This window comes from Ailuropoda melanoleuca, chromosome 12, assembly GCF_002007445.2.
Source record: "Ailuropoda melanoleuca isolate Jingjing chromosome 12, ASM200744v2, whole genome shotgun sequence".
In the NCBI taxonomy this organism is placed as follows: Eukaryota; Metazoa; Chordata; class Mammalia; order Carnivora; family Ursidae; genus Ailuropoda; species Ailuropoda melanoleuca.
This window is the reverse complement of record NC_048229.1, coordinates 19,340,028-19,358,545: the sequence shown is the minus strand read 5'-3', so window position 1 is coordinate 19,358,545 and position 18,518 is coordinate 19,340,028. Positions and strand designations below refer to the sequence as shown.

Here is an 18,518-nt window from a genome sequence, read left to right as displayed (position 1 = left end):
CCCACCCACCCCTCGGGATCCTTTAAGAGGCGGGGCTTGGCCGCCAGCCCCGCGGCCCGGGCAAAAGGCTGGGACTTCACTCCGGTGGCAGAGAACGAGCCCGTGCTCCATCAGCTGCCGCAACCGCCGCGCCCCGAGCTCGAGCCACGATGAGCGGCAGAGTCGGCGATCTGAGCCCCAAGCAGAAGGAGGCACTGGCCAAGGTGAGCCGCCACCCTGGCCCGGCCCCCGTTCGGGGCCGGGGCCTCGCCCTCCCGCGGCAGCTAGCCGGGAAGGGGTCGGACGGGGGGCGGGCGACGGGGCTGGACGGGCGGGCGGCGGAGGGAGCTGCTGCCGGCGGCACCTGGCGCCTTCGCGCCCCTCGCCCCCGCGGCCCGCCCCACCCTCGCTGCGCCGGTTGAGGAGGAGGCCCGGGGGAAGTTTGGCTCTACCCCAGCCTCAGCCCCGCGCGAGCCCTTGGCGGTGCCACCTGGGAAGAAGTGGTTGCTTAGAAGCCCTCGGAGGCAGCCGAGGGCACAAAGGCAATATGCATTCTCGAGACTGGCAGCCGGGCCCTGGGGGCAGGGGCAGGGGTAGGGCCCCGGGTTTCCTCCCATTTCCGGGAGGTTTTCCTCTTGCAGGGGCCCTGGCACCATGAACAGGGCCCTGACAGCTCCTTAGGATACTTGGAGAGCCCCTGCCGGGGCACCAAGTCTCTCTGCGACCTTGGGCAAACCTGTCCTTCTCTGTGCGCTCCTCAATGAAACGAAATGAGAAGTTGGAGCCCATGATGTCGAAGGGAGCACCTTCGCGTGTGAAGCCTGGGATCCTATGGGTGGCTCGTTGGGTTGAAGTTAGTTTGAGGCTCAGACTAGCCGTCCCCTGTCCTGCAGTCCAGCCCGCTCCCTGGCTGGCGGCTTGGGCAGATGCTCTTCAGGAGGCTCGGATGGAAGCCTGGCTTTCCTTGGTACCTGAGCAGAGGAGGGGGCAACAGTCTGAAGGCTGGACCCTCTGTCCACCAACTGAATCTACTCTTTGCTGCCCTTTAGGAGAGGGGAGGTTGGCTATACTTGGACCCAGGATTGATGGGGTCTGGTCTCAAGGTTGGGAGGCTTGGCAGCCAAGTGGTTCTCCATTGCTGGGGGGACAGATGTCTCCTGCCACGATGGTGGGGCTGAAGCACCAACCCCAAGAAGGCTTTGCCTCGGGCTGGGTCTCCCCCATCCCAGGGAGGCTGGATAGGGAGGTTTCAGGTTTTACTGCTGACCTGCAGGGGAAGTTAGGCAGAGGAGGGATTAGGTGGTGATTAAACGGGAAACCAGGGGCTGGGTAGGGTCCTCGGTGAGGGGTGGCTTCATGCCTGGGCCTGTGATGAGCAGTTTCCCTGGGAGTCTGGGAGCTGTTTGGGGGATGGGATGGGATGGGATGGGATGGCCTGAGTCCCCAGCTGACCTCGGCAAGAGGCAGAGGTGGCGGGTCCTCACTGGTCCCCTCTGTGGCTGCCCTGTAGGTCAGTGACTAGAGAAAGGTGAGGGACGGGGAGCAGGAGGCATGGGGACAGCATGTGGGGGTGTGCTCACCTACAGGGTAGTGAGCAATTGGAGGTGGATGTGGCCATCCCTTGGGGTCACTGTCCCTATCTCTTGCTTGGCACTCCCTGCACTTTCTCCCTTCGTGGCTTCCTGTTGGAACTGTTCCCTCCACCTGGTTTGCCCTCCTCCCTCCTCCTACTACCTTTGAAGTCCTTCAAGCCCAACACAAATGTTTTTTTGAAGTCAGATGAGACCACTGTCTTCCTGGGCCCATCACAATCAAACTCTTCTTTCCCTCTGCTCCCCCAGTGCGTTGCTCACCAGCCCATTACTAAGGGGCAGAAGACAGCAGTGGAAAGCATGCAGGCTCTGGCCTCGGACAGACTGGGGTTTGCATCCCAGCTCTGTTGGTTACTAGCTGTTCAACCTTGGGCATGTTACTTAGCCTCTCTGAGCTCTAATTTCTTCATCTGTAAAATGGGGACAGTAATACCTCTAGGGATTCTGGGTGAGGTATGAATACCGTAAGTGCCAAGTTCAGTGCTGGGCACACAGGGAATGCTTGGCGAACTGACAGCTTTGACTGTGGCACGTCCCCGAGTGTGTACTATCACAGTTAGCTGCGATCACCTATGGCCGCCTGCCATGCTGGAGTGTGGAAATGCACACAGCCAGGCAGGGGTAGTGTGTTTCCCTTCCCGCCTTCTCCTTGCTATCCCCGGAGACAAGAGTACACCATGCAGCCCACGTGCTCAGCCAGCGTCTGCAGAGTTGACCCCGTGTGGAAGAGGGGTCCGGCAGAGTCCCCATGGAGAGCCCCGGGCAGGAGGATGGAGGGGAGGACTTGCCACTCACCGTCCTACCTCTCCCTACAGTTTCGGGAGAATGTCCAGGACGTGCTGCCCACCCTGCCGAATCCAGATGACTATTTTCTCCTGCGGTGGCTCCGAGGTAAGGGAAGAGGAGCTGCGGGAGGCTGGGGCAGGGGCTTGTTCTGAGTAGCAGAATGGCACCCTCTGGAAACCCTGCCCCTGGCAATCTGAGAATCTGGAGAATTCAACCTTTAGAACCAAAAGGGCCCTGGGCCATTACATAGCCTTGCCCCTCCTCTTGGGTGGAATAACAACACTGAGGCTCAGAGAGGTGAAGTAACTTGCTCCAGGTCACACAGGGTTTGAGCCACAGGCAGAGAGAAGACTAGGGCTGGTGGGCTGACTCCCGGCCCAGTGTACTTTCCATCCATTTGATAAATCCACTCTACTGATGGGCTTGAGGCAGTGGGATGAGAAAAAGCCTAGGAAGACCCAGCCACGTGGGAAGTCAGGGGCAGAACCAAGTTTAGAACCAGAGTGCAGGCCCCTGGGAGAGGCTGGTCCCCTCTGTGGCCTTTTGGGGTGGCAGGCCAGCCGTTTAGGCAGCTTGCAGGAGGGGCAGAGTGCATGGGGGGGAGGGAAGGTGGGGGGCACTCCCCCTGACCTCTGTTGACAAGACTGCCCTCAAGCCACCACCCGGCTCCAGAGCCCCACATTCTAGTTCCAGCTCTGATCTGGCCTGGCTGTGGCACGTGGGCCAGGGGCACACGTCTCCTTTAGGCTCCCCTCCAGTAGAACAGGACCAGATGGGGTGCCCTGCCTATTGCAAGATGTAACATGACAGAACTCTGCCTGCGCTAATGAAAGGTATGGCTTTCTACTAGCATCAGAGTCCAACTCAACCCCATGCCCCGACTCCTGCAATCTCTCCTCTCTTTTTTCTCTTCTCCTCTCCTGTGGTTCGAGTCATGCGCCACCTTCTCTGGCTCCTGTGACACATTTTTTTTTTTTTCTGTATAGGAACTTTATTACCAGACACTGAAATACTAGAGAAAATTCCACTGCTTTAGGTTAGCAGAGATTCAGTTCTGCTGTAGAACCATAACCCCGAAGAGTAAAGTACACACCATGCCCAGTTATTTATTTATAGACACAGACACACACGTACATCCCCTGGGGGGTCTGGGGACAGGTAAGGGGATGTATTTTTCTTTTCTGCCCAGGCATGGAGCCCGCACACTCTGAGGGACTGCTGGTAGGCACCCCAGGGCAGGTGCAGCCAGGAAAGCCACGTTCGGCCCTGGAAAGGTGCCTCTGGAAGTGCCACTTGCCCCTTCCCCCTCTAATGCTGTGACACCCCCCCACTCAGATTAGGCGGAGGGGCAGTATGGGGGCGCAGTGGAGTCTGTCCAGGGCTGGAGGATATTTTGGTCTAGAAGCGGGTGGGGAGCCAGCGTGGGAAGGCTGTGCTACCTTTAAGAGCCAGCTGCAAGATGATCAAACACACCACCGAGCTGCTGGTAGGTAGAGACGTGTGGTTTCAGGGAGCTGAACAATAACACAGCTCTTTTATCTGAGAGGAGGCTGCCCGGGCTCCTGGCAGTTGGTTTCCCAGACGTTCCCAACTCCCCAGTCCTGGGATAACCCCTCTCTTTGCCAGAATTTCGAAGAGTATCATCATTCTCATTTGCTGGAAGAAAGAGCGGAGGCTCAGAGAGGGGAAGGCACATACCTAAAGGCACACAGCTAATGAGAACCAGAATCAGGGCGCAAATCTAGGGCCTCAGACTCCCGGGCCAGCATTCTCTCCAGTAAGCCACAGCGGCCTCACCCCCACCCCCCAAGCTAAGCACTGCCTCTTCAGACAGAAAGTGTCTCCTCAGTGCTTTACTTGTGCCTCACATTTCCTGGGCGGGAGCTCAGGCCTGGTCAGACTCCACTGTGAATTTCAATTAGGGTTTTTGTTGCCTTTTTTTTTTTTTTTTTTAAAGGAAACCTTTCCCCTCTCTACCTTTGATTCTGAAGGAAACCTTTTCAAAGTGCATGCCAACGGAATGTCTTTCTCTAACCTAGGTGTGAGCTCAGGCTTTCACTCTTGGTCCCTTCCCCTCACCTGGGTTGAGTTTTCTGCTGCTCCCCCCCCCCCCCACCCCCGCCCCAAGCCCTGAGAGCAGTCACAGAAATCTGTACTGCTTCCCCCTGACTGGGGCTGAGCTTTGGGCTTCCCAGCAAGGAGGGTCCAGCCAGAGGAAAGCAAGGAGGCGGTAGAAACTGTGCGCTTGTTGGGGAGGTAGGGGGCAAAGCAGGTCTGAGTCTCTTCCTCCTCCAGGACTCAGAAGTGATCAAATCAGAGCTCCTGGGTCATCTTCTCTGCCAGTGCCCTAGGCCAAGCTTTGATCTGCCCCTCACCAGGGCACAGGAGCCCTGGAGAGGCCTGACTCAGCAGGCATGGGGAGGCACCAGGCTGCATACTGCCAAGGCCAAGGGGCAACTCCGGGAGGGCCCTCGAAGAAGACCCTGGGTGTTGGACCCTGGCAGATACAGGTGAACTGGAGAGCCGTCCGGAGAGAAGGGGGCTCACACGTCACCACCACTCCTGTTCCTATGGAGGATTCCCACTTTCGCAGACCAGCTGGGCTCCCCCATCGTGATAGTATGTTGCTTTGCATTTTTCATGTGTTTCTAGATCATTAGATGATTCAGTTGGAGATGTGCAGTATCTCGTCCAAGCTCAGACTGGGAGAAAGGGGAAGGGCTGAGATGCAAACCCACATTATATTCCTCTAATAGCTGCCCCTCACTGCCACGATGGTACGTGAAAGGTCGCCATCAGAAGAAACTTCCTAAGAGTAAAGGCCGTTTGGTTCTCCAAATGTGTGTCCAGCACCGATGGCGGATGTGGCATTGGTGAAATCTCTTGATGCACTCTTTGGGTGCAGGACAGCAGAGTGGATTTCGTGATAGCAGAGTCAGGGAATGTGCTTGGCCACGCCCAGAGATCAGTGATTAAGGGACCAGTGACAGTCCAGAGGGCAGCCTCTCTGGCCCAGTTTCCAGGGCCGTCAGCAGATCTCAGATGTCAATCAGATCCACAGAGGACATACGGCTGGGAGGGACAGTTCATAGGTCAGGTAGCAAAATTGGTCGGAGTCTGGACCTCAGAAACCCTTTAAAGGATGAAATGGAGCGAGCTGCCTGTAACAAGATGAACTCTGATAGGGAAGGACCCAGAAAACCACCTCACAGCGTATGGGATGGAGGCTGAACAGCAGCACAGCTGAAAAGGATTGGGGAGGTTCAGATGACTGTAAGCACCATCTGAGTTAAGGGTGTGACGATTGCCAAGAAAGTTCTTAGGCTTTATCGGAGAAGGGTAGGCAGCACGTGGGGCCATGCCCCGTTCTGGAGAGCTCACTTGTGGCAGGGCACTGGCAGACTGGAAAACATCCAAAGGGAAGTTCTGCGGATGGACTTGAAACCAGGCCATGAGGAATGGTCAGAGGAAGGGTCCATGGATGGGCAACCTGACAGCCGAGGGCATGCTGGGGGCAGCACGGAATTCACCTGCACTGGAAAGCTTGTCCCATGGCTGAGGAAGGGACCCTGTTCTGAGAGTGTCTCCGCAGTGGATCTCCGCTCAGCGTAACAATGAGACTGAGTACAAATGGCAGCTCGGGTTTTCTGGAAGCTGGTGCTTTGGGGGGCAGTGAGGTCTTTGTGTTCAAGGTTGAGCAGAATGACTTGGTGTTGGTGCATAAAATGAAGAGTTGGCCCAGGTGAACTTTAATTCTGAAGCTCTCCAGGAACCCTGGGAGGAGGGCCCTCTGTGTCCCTTAGAATATGCGTGGGTCCTTGGAAAATATGGCAAGGTTGACCAGAGGCTCGTCAACCCCTCTATCCTACTGGGATGTTCTGCCAGATCCACCCCAGATGACAGGGCAGCTGTGTTCATCTTTGAACTGTAGTTCAGGTTCTCAGAACTGGATGTTAGACCATGAAGGCGATTAACTTAGTGTAAAGGGGAATGCTGAATGATAAGGGGGTCCAGGGTTCACATTCCCTGGGAGAAAATAAGATCTTTCACCTCTTGCATCCGCTAGGGTAAAATTCTTTTGTCCCTGACGTTATAAGGCTTCACCCACCTGTCCTGATCCTTGACCTGCTCTTCAGGGGCTGTGGTGTTCCAGAAGCCCCCAGGGGAAGTCCTCCTATTAAGCTTCTGCATGTGGGGTGATCTGGGATTCAGCTGGGGTGAAATTGGAGAGGAGCCAGTCCCAGCATGGGAACAGGGAAATCTCCCTGCCCTTGGATGCCCAGCCTGCTGGTCTAACCCTGACCACATTTCCCTGTTACAGCAAGAAACTTCGACCTGCAGAAGTCCGAGGCCATGCTCCGGAAGGTGAGCTCCATCTGGCTCCTTATGCTACTGTTGCCTTGGTTCCCGCCCATCAGAATCACACTGGGCTTGGACTTCCTTTGCCCACCCTGCCCACCCGATCACGGCCTCTGGCTCGTGTGGCATATCTGAGTATTAGCTGGCCACTGTCGTTGCCTTATCCCTTTGGGACAAAGTGCATTCCCTTCCCTGGAAACACAGAGGTTTCATAATTCTGGGCCACTAAGAATTACAATCCATTTTGCCCCGATCTCTAAAACAGGCAGTGCCTTCTTTTCTAATCCCACCACTTGCCTTCTCATGATGTACCTGAGACACGGTGTCACCTATTGCTAGATGCCTGTAAGGGGTTCCACCACCCCCGCTTTTTTTAAAAGCCCTGACTGTATGTTTGCAGCATGTGGAGTTCCGAAAGCAAAAGGACATCGACAACATCACGAGCTGGCAGCCTCCAGAGGTGAGGACAAATGATCTTGCCCCACCCCAGTGTTAGTTGGGTCTGTTGCACCCACAGTCTGTGTCCCGAGTCTGTCGGACTGGGACCCTCAAGACGAGAGGTCAGACAATGCCAAGTGAGCCCTAATGGTTCCCCAAGTGGGCATCCATGGGTACCCAGCGGGAAAGGCTGTGGAGGGGGAGGAGGGAGGATGAACCCATAGGAAGGCCCCGGGGTACAGGGAAGGCGTGGCTGCCCCCAGGCCTGCTAACCAGCTGCCTCCTCTGTGTCTTTGCCCAGGTGGTCCAGCAGTATCTGTCAGGGGGCATGTGTGGCTATGACCTGGATGGCTGCCCCATCTGGTACGATGTCATTGGACCCCTGGATGCCAAGGGGCTTCTCCTCTCAGCCACCAAACAGGACTTGCTCAAGACCAAGATGAGGGACTGCGAGCGGCTCCTGCAGGAGTGTGCCCGCCAGACCGAAAAGGTGAGTGGGCTTAGCACGACGGTTCAGAATGAGCTCACTGCCGTGGACGTGGTCCAGCAGAAGCAGGCATACAACTCAAGGATTTAAGCATGGCTTCGGGGCTGAAGCCCAGATCTTTGGATTTCACGGACGAGTGAAATTTCCAAGTTTTAGGAACTGACCCATGTTGCCAGATTTTTCTTTTTTTTTCCAAGTAAGGACTTAAAAAAGAAAATTCACTGACTACTATTGCCATAATTAACCCCCGAAACTAGAGGAATGGCCTCGTCTCAGGATAAAGGCCAGTCCTTTAAATCAAAGAAATTTAGTTTCATAAATAACACACTACGTTATCATTGCTTTTCTCATGCATTTGGGCACCAGTAAGATCTTTGTCATTTTGTCGTGGACCGGCCTCTCTGTGGACAAGTATTTGGCTACCGCTGGTGTAGATGAGCCGAGAGTCTGTGCTTCTCGAACTCTGATTAAAAAAAAAAAAAGGACAGGTGATTCCCTCTCTGAGAGAAAGGCTAAAGAGAGAGCCAGAGCCACCCTGAACTTCTCTCCCGCCTTCCTCTTCAGCTTGTGTTAAGGATCCAGCGAAATGATGTCATACATCTGGGAACACTTGAACACCATCGTTCTTGAACATGCACTGGGAGCCTAGTGCGTGTAGAGACCCTGCAGGCTGGGGTTGCAGAGAAGCGTTAGCGGGGCACCCTTAAGGGCTTAGGTTGGATGGAGAGGCTCTCTGCCTGCGTACCGGACCAGGAGGCACCACGGACTGAATGCTACCAGGTGCTGCGCACAGAGGAAGAGGGAGGCCACCGGGTCAGACTGCAGAACAGAAGCGAGCTCAGATATAATCTAGATCCACCCAGTTGTTTACTGGATGAGAACAGGGACCCCTAGGCAGGAAGAGTGACTAGCCTAGGCCATAATTCTGGCCCAGGGCTGATCATCTCGATTTGAAAAGTGGGGGGGAGGAAGGCTTCCGCAGCGCAGCAGCCCGCTGTGGCTTTCTGCTCCTCTGTCCCTCTGTCCCCTGCAGATGGGGAAGAAGGTGGAGACCATCACCCTGATTTACGACTGCGAGGGGCTTGGCCTCAAGCATCTCTGGAAGCCTGCGGTGGAGGCCTTTGGGGAGGTGAGAAGCAGGGGTGGGGGAGGGGGTGGGTCCCTCTGCTATGACGCCCGGGGAATGCGGCGATGGGGGCCAAGTCTGGCCCGGAGGAGGCAGGGCCCGCTGGACTCAGTCACTTTGTTTCCACAGTTTCTCTGCATGTTTGAGGAAAATTACCCTGAAACACTGAAGCGTCTTTTCGTTGTTAAAGGTAAGTTGGGGACTTTCTGTGATGAAGTCAAATGGGAAAGAGGGGCCACAAATGTTCCTGGGACAGACTCAGGAGAGTAGAACGGGATGAGCCGGAGGAGGGGCTCTGAGGACCCCCGACGTAGGCAGACCAATTTACATTTCACAAAGCTTTTAGGATTTATTGCCTCCTTGGAACTACTCAGACCGGTGACATAGGAAGGCTAGACCCGCCGTCCAGACAGGGAAGCCGGAAGTCAAGGCGGTGCCCATGCCAAGCCTCGCACCCTGGGCTGCCTGTGTGGGCTCCATGGCACTAGGGAACCTGTGACCCAACACGGGGCTGTGGAGAACACTGTCAGGGACAGAGTGGGCCTTGCTCCTGGTCTCACATCGCCTGGCGTCTGTTCCAGCCCCCAAGCTGTTTCCTGTGGCCTATAACCTCATCAAACCCTTCCTGAGTGAGGACACGCGCAAGAAGATCATGGTCCTGGGGGGTGAGTAGCCCAGACTCTTCTCAATGCCACTGGCTGGTCTGCGTTAGAAGGGGATAGCTTCAGAACTGTCTAGGGCCAAGACTTTCTCTGCTGGTTTGGGAGCAGTGGGATCTAGGAGCAAGTGGGGGCCGGGCTAGGGTCTTCCTTTCTGTTTTCACAAGGACTCTTTCTCTCAGACACTCTAGAAGAAAGTACTGAGCTCAGCACTGTAGATGCAAAGTTGAACGAAACACCAGTCTTCTCCTCAGGGAACTTACAGTGTAGCAGGAGAGAGGCCTTTAGAGAGAAAGGGACCATACAGGCTAGAAAAGGTACGAGAAATGGCAGAGGCGAAGTGCCTTGGAGGTCACAGGGGCAGAGGTCGCTTCCAGGTAGGGGCAGCTAGGAGTGGCCCCCTTCGATGCGCACCCACCGTGGGCCAGTCCTTGTGAGAGCTGTTGCGAGCCCCAGCCAGGCCCTGGCGGTAGGAATAGAGAGGAGAGGAGGGATTTGGGACTTACTTAGGAAGTAAAACAGCAGAACCCGATCGACTGGGCATGGGAAGGGAGGAAGAGGAATCTAGAATGACTTTCTGATGGCTGGCATGCGTGACTGAGTATTGCAACGACTCTGGTGCGATTAGTTCAGCTGGGGGTCAGAACCCTGACGTTGAGTTTGGGGAATCTGTGGGATGTGCAGATGTAGGGGATATGTAAGCCTGAAGCTGAGGAGAGAACTGCGGTTTGGAAATTTGAGAGTTCTCAGTTATAGGCAGCCCTTAAAATCTTGAGAGGGAAGACTGCCCATGGAAGAGCAGAGGCCGAACCCTGGGGACTGTCTGAGCTCAAGGGCAGGCGGAACAAGAGGAGCCCACCCTGGAGAGCGGGGAGTGATTGATGAGCTTGGCAGGGACATGCACGACAGGGATTGGATATGCAGGGGAGCTGGGAGGACGTCAAGGCACAAGGGGAAGCCAGCAAGGAAAACGCTCAGCCTCCAAGCCAGCCAGGGACAGAGAGGAGTGGAGTTTTGCCAGAGCATTAAGTGGAGTTGGTGGGAAGAAAAGGCCAGAAAGGTAGACTGGGACCTGGTGCATGTTAGGCTTGATGCCACCTATGAAGTTGACCTTGGGGGGTAGGTAACAGGGATGCTGGAGGTTTCTGAATGTTCACCATTAGGCAACACACGGAAAGTGGAGATCTTCCCGAGGTGTATTAGTGAGGCCCTGGGAGTGGCGTGAAGCATTCTAGAAAGTTCAGAACTTCTGGGTTCTGGTCCTGACTCTGGCAGCAACGCATTCTGCTTCCTGTTGCCTCAGTTACTCCCTCTGTAAGATGGGAAGGGCCCCTTTGCCCTTATTCCAACTCCCCAGCTGAGCTGGGGGAAGAAATACAAAATCTGAGCAAAAGGCTCCGATGATTTTTGGCTTTGCTGCTGCTCCCACCCACCACAAGCATGAGCCGCTTGGGTTTCCTGGCAGCAGAGCGTGGGGGGGCGGGGTGCAGGCTGTTCTCCCGCCCACACCTGAAACCCTTTCAACCAAACCCTCCTCAGGCTCGGAAGCTACCAGATCTTCACCAGAGGAGGCAAGATGTTCATCTGGGCTGGTCAGGGGAGTTTAGGAAGCACAGATTACATCCCCCACGAGACCACAGATGCTGTGTTCCAGGAGTTGCATGGTCTCAGGACCCTAGAAATCAGAGGGCGGGAGACCCGGGCCAGCCTCCGTGGGCTTGCAGCCGGCCCCAGCAACCGAGGACCCCGGGTCGTACCCCGTGCTCGGAACTGCTTCCTATTTATGGTCCACAGAGTTGGCACGGAAAGGTTTCCAGTATCAAAATATTGTGCTTGGCCGATACTGGTTTAGGAATTTGGACTGGTGAAGTGGTTCTCAGCATTGATTGCACTACGGTCAAACTCTCTTACTCAGGAAAGGGCTTGGTTGTTTAAAAAAAAAAAAAAAAAGCCGAGTCACTGGCAGCTAGACAGCCTGAAAAACAGAGCAGAAGCGAAGTTGTGGCTGGCGTAAAGCCAAGGGAACCCCATTTAAGGGGCCACTCGACAGTGGTGCAGTCGGTAATTCACGACTGAGCATGATTACATGTAGGTGAAAGCAGGGGATGAGACACGTGGTCGGCACCTCCTGGAATTCTGTCTGCCCAGGACAGGTCAGGGTGACTCAGGCCCTCCTGCTTGCCGCACATGCTGTTCCCTCTGCATGGGATGCCCTTCCCTCTTTTCTTTGTTTCCTCTGATTGCACACCAGGTATTTGTACCGCCTGCCTGGGAGTGATCATATACTCTCATACGTGTAGGGAGTTAACAGTTTACAGCACCTTCTCAAGTAGTTAGTTCACTTCACTCCCAACGTAGCCTTGCGGGGCAGGAGGAACCAGGCTCAGGATGAAATGACTTGACTTAAGGTTGCTCAGCTGGCCAGAGGCAATGGAGACAGGACTCTAGGTGGTCTGATTCTTAGTCCAGGGAAAGGGCAGTCCTCTAGATGATGCTTCCTCCTGAACCCCCTGCAGAGCTGTGCGCACATCGTGTGCTCCTAATGTCTGTGTTTTCTGTGCTGGGGCAGACGGGTTTTTCCTGCCCCTTTTGTGTTGACCTCCAGGGCTATGATGCAATCCTGCCTAGTGGTGATCCTTTTTTTCTCCTTCCTTCCCTCCACTGCCAGCAAACTGGAAGGAGGTTTTACTGAAATATATCAGCCCTGACCAGCTGCCTGTGGAATATGGGGGCACCATGACTGATCCTGATGGAAACCCCAAGTGCAAATCCAAGGTATGGGCCGCGTAGTTCCCTGCAGAGCCCGGAGGGGCTAGGGATCACCAGGGAAGCCTGGCTCAAATGCACATTCCAGTTCACTCTGGGGTTTGCTTCTAGATCAACTATGGGGGTGACATTCCCAAGAAGTATTATGTGCGAGATCAGGTGAAACAGCAGTACGAACACAGCGTGCTGATTTCTCGTGGCTCCTCCCACCAAGTGGAGTATGAGATCCTCTTCCCTGGCTGTGTCCTCAGGTAGTGTTCTGGACCCTGGGAGGCCACCTGTGCCTTTCAGCCATGGTGCCAGTGGGCGGACTGGGGCGGGAGAAGCCCCGGTGGCAGGACCCCCGGAGAGCGCACACGCAGACACGGTCACGTCTGAATGGGCGGGTGTCCCCCACAGGTGGCAGTTCATGTCAGATGGCTCGGACATCGGTTTCGGGATTTTCCTGAAGACCAAGATGGGGGAGCGGCAGCGGGCAGGCGAGATGACGGAGGTGCTTTCCAGCCAGAGGTACAATGCCCACCTGGTCCCTGAGGATGGGACCCTTACCTGCAGCAATCCTGGCATCTGTAAGTACCTCTGTCTTGGCTTAAAGCCCCTGCCCTGGCTGTCTGCCTGTGAGGTCCCTCTTTCTCCATGGATTTAGGCTCTTGGACTGTAAGAACTAGACGTGGGGCTCCATCTGTACAACCTTCTCCTTACATCGATGAGGGAACGAGCCTAGGCTTGGAGAGGTGAAATCACCTGGGGGCCCAGCTGGTTAGCAGCGGGGTGAGACTCTGACCTTATACTTCCAGGTCGAGGTGAGTCACGGTGCTAAGTGATCACAGGGGTTCAGAACACCTGCCCTCTGGTCCAAGTTTAACTGGATCTGTGACTGTGACCATTCCTCGACATCAGAGAGGCAGAACTGATGGGTGTGTGCAGGGATCCCAGGGTGAGCAGAATGCCGAAAAGCCCAGTCCTGACCCGCCTGAGCTTCACTAATCTCCACCTTGATCAAAAACCGGGTACAGGACATGAACAGGAAGTTTAGCCAGAAGGAGTAAGAATGGCAAATAGGCATTTGAAAGCGTTTTACCTCCCTCAAAGTCACGGTATTCATTAAAATTTCAGCAATTCTACTTCTGGAAATTTATCCTACAGAAATGTTTACACGAAGACACAAAGATATAGGTACAAGGATGTTCCTAGCAGCCTGCACAACTGGCAATAAACCAAATGGCCTTAAAAAGGTCTTGTTAAAAGAATTGTGGTCCATGCGTACAACAGAATACATTATACCTATTCGAGAGAATAAATTGACATTTAAAGTGTCTCATACGTGTTAAAAAAACAAAGAATAAAACATAGCATATGGTATACTCTCACCTTTTTTTTTTTTAAGTATATACATTGAAAAGAATTCTGAGGAATGTATGCTAAATGTAACGGTGGTTATCTCTGGGATGGTAGGAAGCTTCTAAAGGGCTTTACTTTTTTATACTAGTTCTGCAACTAGGTTATTTTACAATAACCATGTACTACATTTGTAAGCAGAAGAACCAGATACACACACAAAAAGCCCTTCAAATCTCCAGTTTCCTTTCTATCAGAGCCAATGTGCCAGGCGTGGAAAATCAGTGAGAGCAAGGGCTTTATCATCAAGCTGACTTGGATTTGCCTACTGACTAGTCCTTAGGCAAGTGACTTAGCCTCTCTGAGCTTCAGTTTCCTGATTGCTACAATGGGGATCAAATTCTCTACCTCATGGGGATGCATGATGATTAAATGGGCAGCACTTAGCCTAATGCCTGGGGTATAGCCAGCACTCCACACACTGTGGTGACCATTGTCATCATTAGGGCAAGACCTGTGCGGAGAGAAGGGCCATCCTGGAGATGGTGCTGAAGATGAGAGAAGCCCTGTGCCCCATTTCTAGGGCAGCATCACCAGGAGATATCGGAGCTAGCCCCCAGATGTCTCACACCATCACCCCAGCCTCCAATGCTGTGTATTTCCCCACCTGCCAGGCAGCCTTCGGTCTCAACTGCCCTTTCTTCACAAGTGCTGTGTGGCATGGCTCCCCAGGGAGGAGTATTGTTAGCGAGCAAGCGGTCAGGCCCTTGGAGGAGAAGGCGTATTTCTGTATGCTTCAGCAAGAACAAGGCCTAGCACACCAGCCCAGATACTATTACCCACAGAGCATATTCTGTATAGAAGCTTGAATTTTTAGAAAAGATTTTGTTTATTTGAGAGGGAGAGAGGGAGCAAGAACACGAGTAGGCCTTGGTAGGGGGGAGAGGCAGAGGGAGAGGGACAAGCAGACTCCCCACTGAGCAGGGAGCCCGACATGTGGCTCAATCCCAGGACCCCAGGATCATGAACTGAGCTAAAGGCATATGCTTAATCAATTGAGGCACCCAGGTACCCCTAAGCTTGATTTTTTTTTTTTTTTAATGAACAGAGGTATGGAAAAGAAGGGATGTTCTCTCTCCCGCAAAGTAGTTTGGGTACACACCAAAAGACAGAAGACATGAGGGAATCCTAGAGTCCCGGTCCAGATCTCTAGGCCATAGCCTATCCTAGAGACGATCAGGTCTGTCCCTGATGCGACAGAGGAAAGAGTGGAGTCCCAGACCATTTTCCAGCATTGCCCGTTACCGTCCATAATATCCGAAGGACGCAGCCTGGGAAAGGACTGGGAACCTTACAGCATAATCAGGCTTAGGTTTGCAGACGCCAAATTTATTTTAACTCTTCTTGGTTACATCCCCAGATGGAACATTTATCTGCCTGCAGGGCCTTGACTGGGAGTTGCTTCTTGTCCGTTCCAAGGAGGATTAGAGGCAGGTCACAGCATCCACATCCCCTTCCCAGGTGTAAAGGCAATGAGGTGGGATCAGCTGTTGCCTGGAGCTGTAGCTCAGGTTAGACCTGAGCCTGGAGAGAACCCAGTGTTAGGTTGCAAGCTCACCTGTGGGAGGGCAGTGCCCTTGAAGAACCAGGCGATTCCCTACAAAGTGGAACATAATCACCCAGTGGAGAAATTAAAACTCTGTGCCAGCCTCCAAAGCAAAAGCACATTAATCCTCCCCAGGCCATTTTGGCCCTGCGCTTAAGTAGGGAGAAGGAGAAACAAAGTCTGAATTGATTTCACTTATTTCCTCTTGACTAATATTTCCTGAGGGCCTGAGTGTAGAATATTCTATTAGGAAAGAAGAAGATTCAGCAGAATTGATCTGGACTTTGTGCACCAGGAGTGCATGGTGGTCTAGAAGACCCAGGAGAAATAAAAGGAAGCTAATTTAGAGGATGTATTTGTTTCCATATATAAATGAGATCACACCCATGTGCCTCTACTCTTCAGAACTGTGCCTTTCCCATTGGGAAACCCCGCCCGCCAAGGGTCCATGATGGGCTCCAGGGGATCTCTGTGAGTGGTGTGCATTCATCGGATTCTCAAGGGGATCAGTTCCCCAACAAAAGTTGAGGAGCCCTAGCCTGGAGGATCTCTGGGGGGCTCTACAGGTCTGTCAGGACGTGATTAGTGTCAAAATGAACCATGCAATTCATGAACTCCACTTCCCATGGGCCCGGGCTTCTGAATAGCCCCTTCCTTGTTTCTGAGGGCAGAATATGCAAGGCAGAGCCATCTCGATCCTGGTGCTTGATCCAAGGAGCTCAGACCTCTCCTCCAGCATGGTTGATTCTGGTTGCTGGGGCTCTGTCATCCGGGGCAGTGAGGAAGTGTCCCTCTTTCCAGAGGGACTATTGGTTCTGAAAGACCTCTGGTGCAAAGAAAATTGATGAGTAATACTTCCCACCGTGAAGAAAGTGTGGGTGGTGTGTCTACCCAATGTCTAAACTATGCATTTTATCTAGGGGCAGGAAAGGGGAGAGGTGAAATCTCAGGATTCAATACCCATTTTTTTTTTTTTTTGGCTTGTTTTATTTATTTATTTTTTTTTTTCTGGGAAAAGTGAGAGAAGACCAGGATAGGGAAAGGGCAGAGCCAGTGTTTTTGTTCTCACACTCTGTTCTCTTGAAGGGCTGTTTGACTGAAAGGGAACAACTTCTCAAAAAGAAAACGGTTAGATTAAAAGCAGTCTGTTCCTTGGCCAAGGCTTCAAAGCCTTCTCTGCCAACTCCATGCCCATTTGAGTTTTCCTAATCTTTATGATTACAGACAGGGGTGCAGTGCACATCTTTGTCCATTTATCTCTCTGTGGGATAAATTCCTGGTTCAAAAATCCTGGTTCAAAAACTCTGTATATTTTACCTTTGCCAGAAACTGAATGGGGCTTGTCTTTCCAGGGCCCAAGTCAGGCAGCAATGCGGGTCAGAGGGAAATTCCAGCTCCATCACTTCCTCACCGTGTGACACAGTGACCTCCTTTTTATACGCTATAAAGCAGGACTAATGCTGAACTCATAGAGTTCTTTTGAGCAATCATATAATAGTATGTATAGATTACCCAGGGCTGAGACACCTAGGTAGCCATTGTTACCATTACTATTATTATTATGACAACTGCTGCTGCTAATTCTGCTTCCCAGTTCAAGCCCTAACTCCTCTGAAAAGCCCTTTACATGATTTCAGTTTATAGGGTCCTCTCCTTCCAAGCTGTGACAGACGTGGTTGTCTCTCTCACTCATCTGGCACTTGGCATGTTCTGTCTTATATTTCTTTCTCTCTGTGAATATCTTATCAACCCAGCTTGACTTAAGTTTCAGAAGGGGAGGAACCACTGCTTATGCCACCTTTGTCCTCATTACATACTCCACTGCCTTGTTCAGTCAACAAAAATCGCTGTCCTTTGTTAGAATTGCTGAATGTCTGTTTTTCCGCCTCCCCTCAGATGTCCTGCGGTTTGACAACACCTATAGCTTCATTCATGCCAAGAAGGTCAGCTTCACTGTGGAGGTCCTGCTTCCAGACAAAGCCTCAGAAGAGAAGATGAAACAGCTGGGGGCAGACACCCCAAAGTAATGCCTCTTCCCACAGCAGGCGTGGCTCCCTCAGTGTCTCCCTGTCAGTTTCTGTCCCTTATAGCAGTCATTTTCCCAGTACCCAGATGCCCAAAAAAGCTGGGCTACAAGAAAGACCTTGGGCTGGATTTGGGGAACTTTCATTTCAGAATTAGGAAGAGGGGGAGCAGCAAGAGAGAGTCTCCTTGCCTCTCAAATTCCTCAGGAGTCCCCAGGGGCTGGGCACCATGACAGGATCTACCATCCTATAAGCTGTGCCAACTTCACCTGTCCAATGACAGCTGAGACAGGAAGGGGTGGGGGGGAAGATGCAGGTGGCAGCAGGACAGAAATTAGAAAAGAGGGGAGAGATTGAGACCTAACACTTAAGGGAAGCCAGCTGCAGGGGAGGAACTTGCTCCCAAGTGAAAATGTTAAGTCTAGAACCTTACGAGGCGTAGCAAGGTAGGAGCTTGCTAGAGTTATGGTGGGGGTCAAAGGCTCTTCTAAACTTTCTGTCTCCAAGGGCGGGACCTTTTGGCTTTTCCCACCAGGTCTCAGGGATGACCTGAGTCAGTATAGATCTTCCCACTCAGGGGTAGACAGGGAGGCAACCTCGAGGCTTCCGCAACTCTTGGGACCCACTGGCTGTCTCTTTAATTACTGATTGTCAGTGACTCATAGCTTCTCAGGACAGAGATTTGGTAGCCAGCCACTGTCCTCCAACGCAAAGCACAGGGAAATTACCTCGAGATCCCAACTTCAGGATGGGCCAGGGAGCCTAAGCGGGGGGAGTGAATTCTGAGGCTTCCGCCCCCCTCCCCTTTTTAGGGCTGCCAGTTACTCATCAAGTAACTCTCCATTTGAGCATCCCACACAAAAATGACAAGTGGGATTAAGACAGTAGATCTCAGTGAAGGCCTTTCCCAGTCTGAGCCTCCCACGGTGCGGGCCAGCCCGCTTCCTGACTGACCTCAGCAAGGCTTTGGCAGTCCTCTCTCTGTGGGAGGCGTATGGCGGGTGCACTGGGTTCCTGGTGTCTGGCGGGGAGGCTGCCCGGGCAGGGGGCCAAAGGCCGGCCCAGCATCTGGGGGCAGCCACAAGTAGCCTCACAGGCCCCCAGCCCCGCCGTCCACAGGGACAAGCAGGGATGGCCAAGGGGGCGCTCAGCGACCACGGACTGGAGGGCACGGACCCTGAGGGCAACCACAGCACGTAACCCAATGCCACGCCCCGCAAACGAACACTCGAAAGCACCCCCCGGGCCCTCGCAGGTTCTTCCCGACCTTGGTTTACAGCTCTCTGTTAGGAAAATTAACCAATGAATAAAGCAACGTTCAGTGCACAGGGAATGGAAGTCAATGTCCACCGCCTCGC

The 18,518-nt window shown here is 53.3% G+C and overlaps 1 protein-coding gene across 4 annotated transcripts; it reads left to right on the top strand.

Moving 5' to 3' along the window:
* Window positions 1-29: 29 nt before the first annotated feature.
* Window positions 30-18,486, top strand: SEC14L2 (SEC14 like lipid binding 2). 4 transcript variants are annotated; one of them, XM_002915566.4, is made up of 12 exons: window positions 46-203; window positions 2,387-2,462; window positions 6,679-6,722; window positions 7,117-7,176; window positions 7,456-7,644; window positions 8,675-8,770; window positions 8,897-8,957; window positions 9,349-9,432; window positions 12,095-12,201; window positions 12,304-12,443; window positions 12,592-12,761; window positions 17,033-18,486. In XM_002915566.4, exons 1-12 carry the CDS (start codon window positions 150-152, stop codon window positions 17,161-17,163), a joined length of 1,212 nt encoding a protein of 403 aa, XP_002915612.1. In that variant the 5' UTR covers window positions 46-149; the 3' UTR covers window positions 17,164-18,486. The 4 variants fall into 4 exon arrangements, with proteins under 4 accessions (XP_011218479.1, XP_002915612.1, XP_019651221.1 ...); XM_019795662.2 differs by lacking the exon at window positions 46-203 and adding an exon at window positions 3,104-3,190; XM_011220177.3 differs by lacking the exon at window positions 2,387-2,462 and having other exon boundaries at window positions 30-203.
* The last annotated feature ends 32 nt before the right edge of the window (window positions 18,487-18,518 follow it).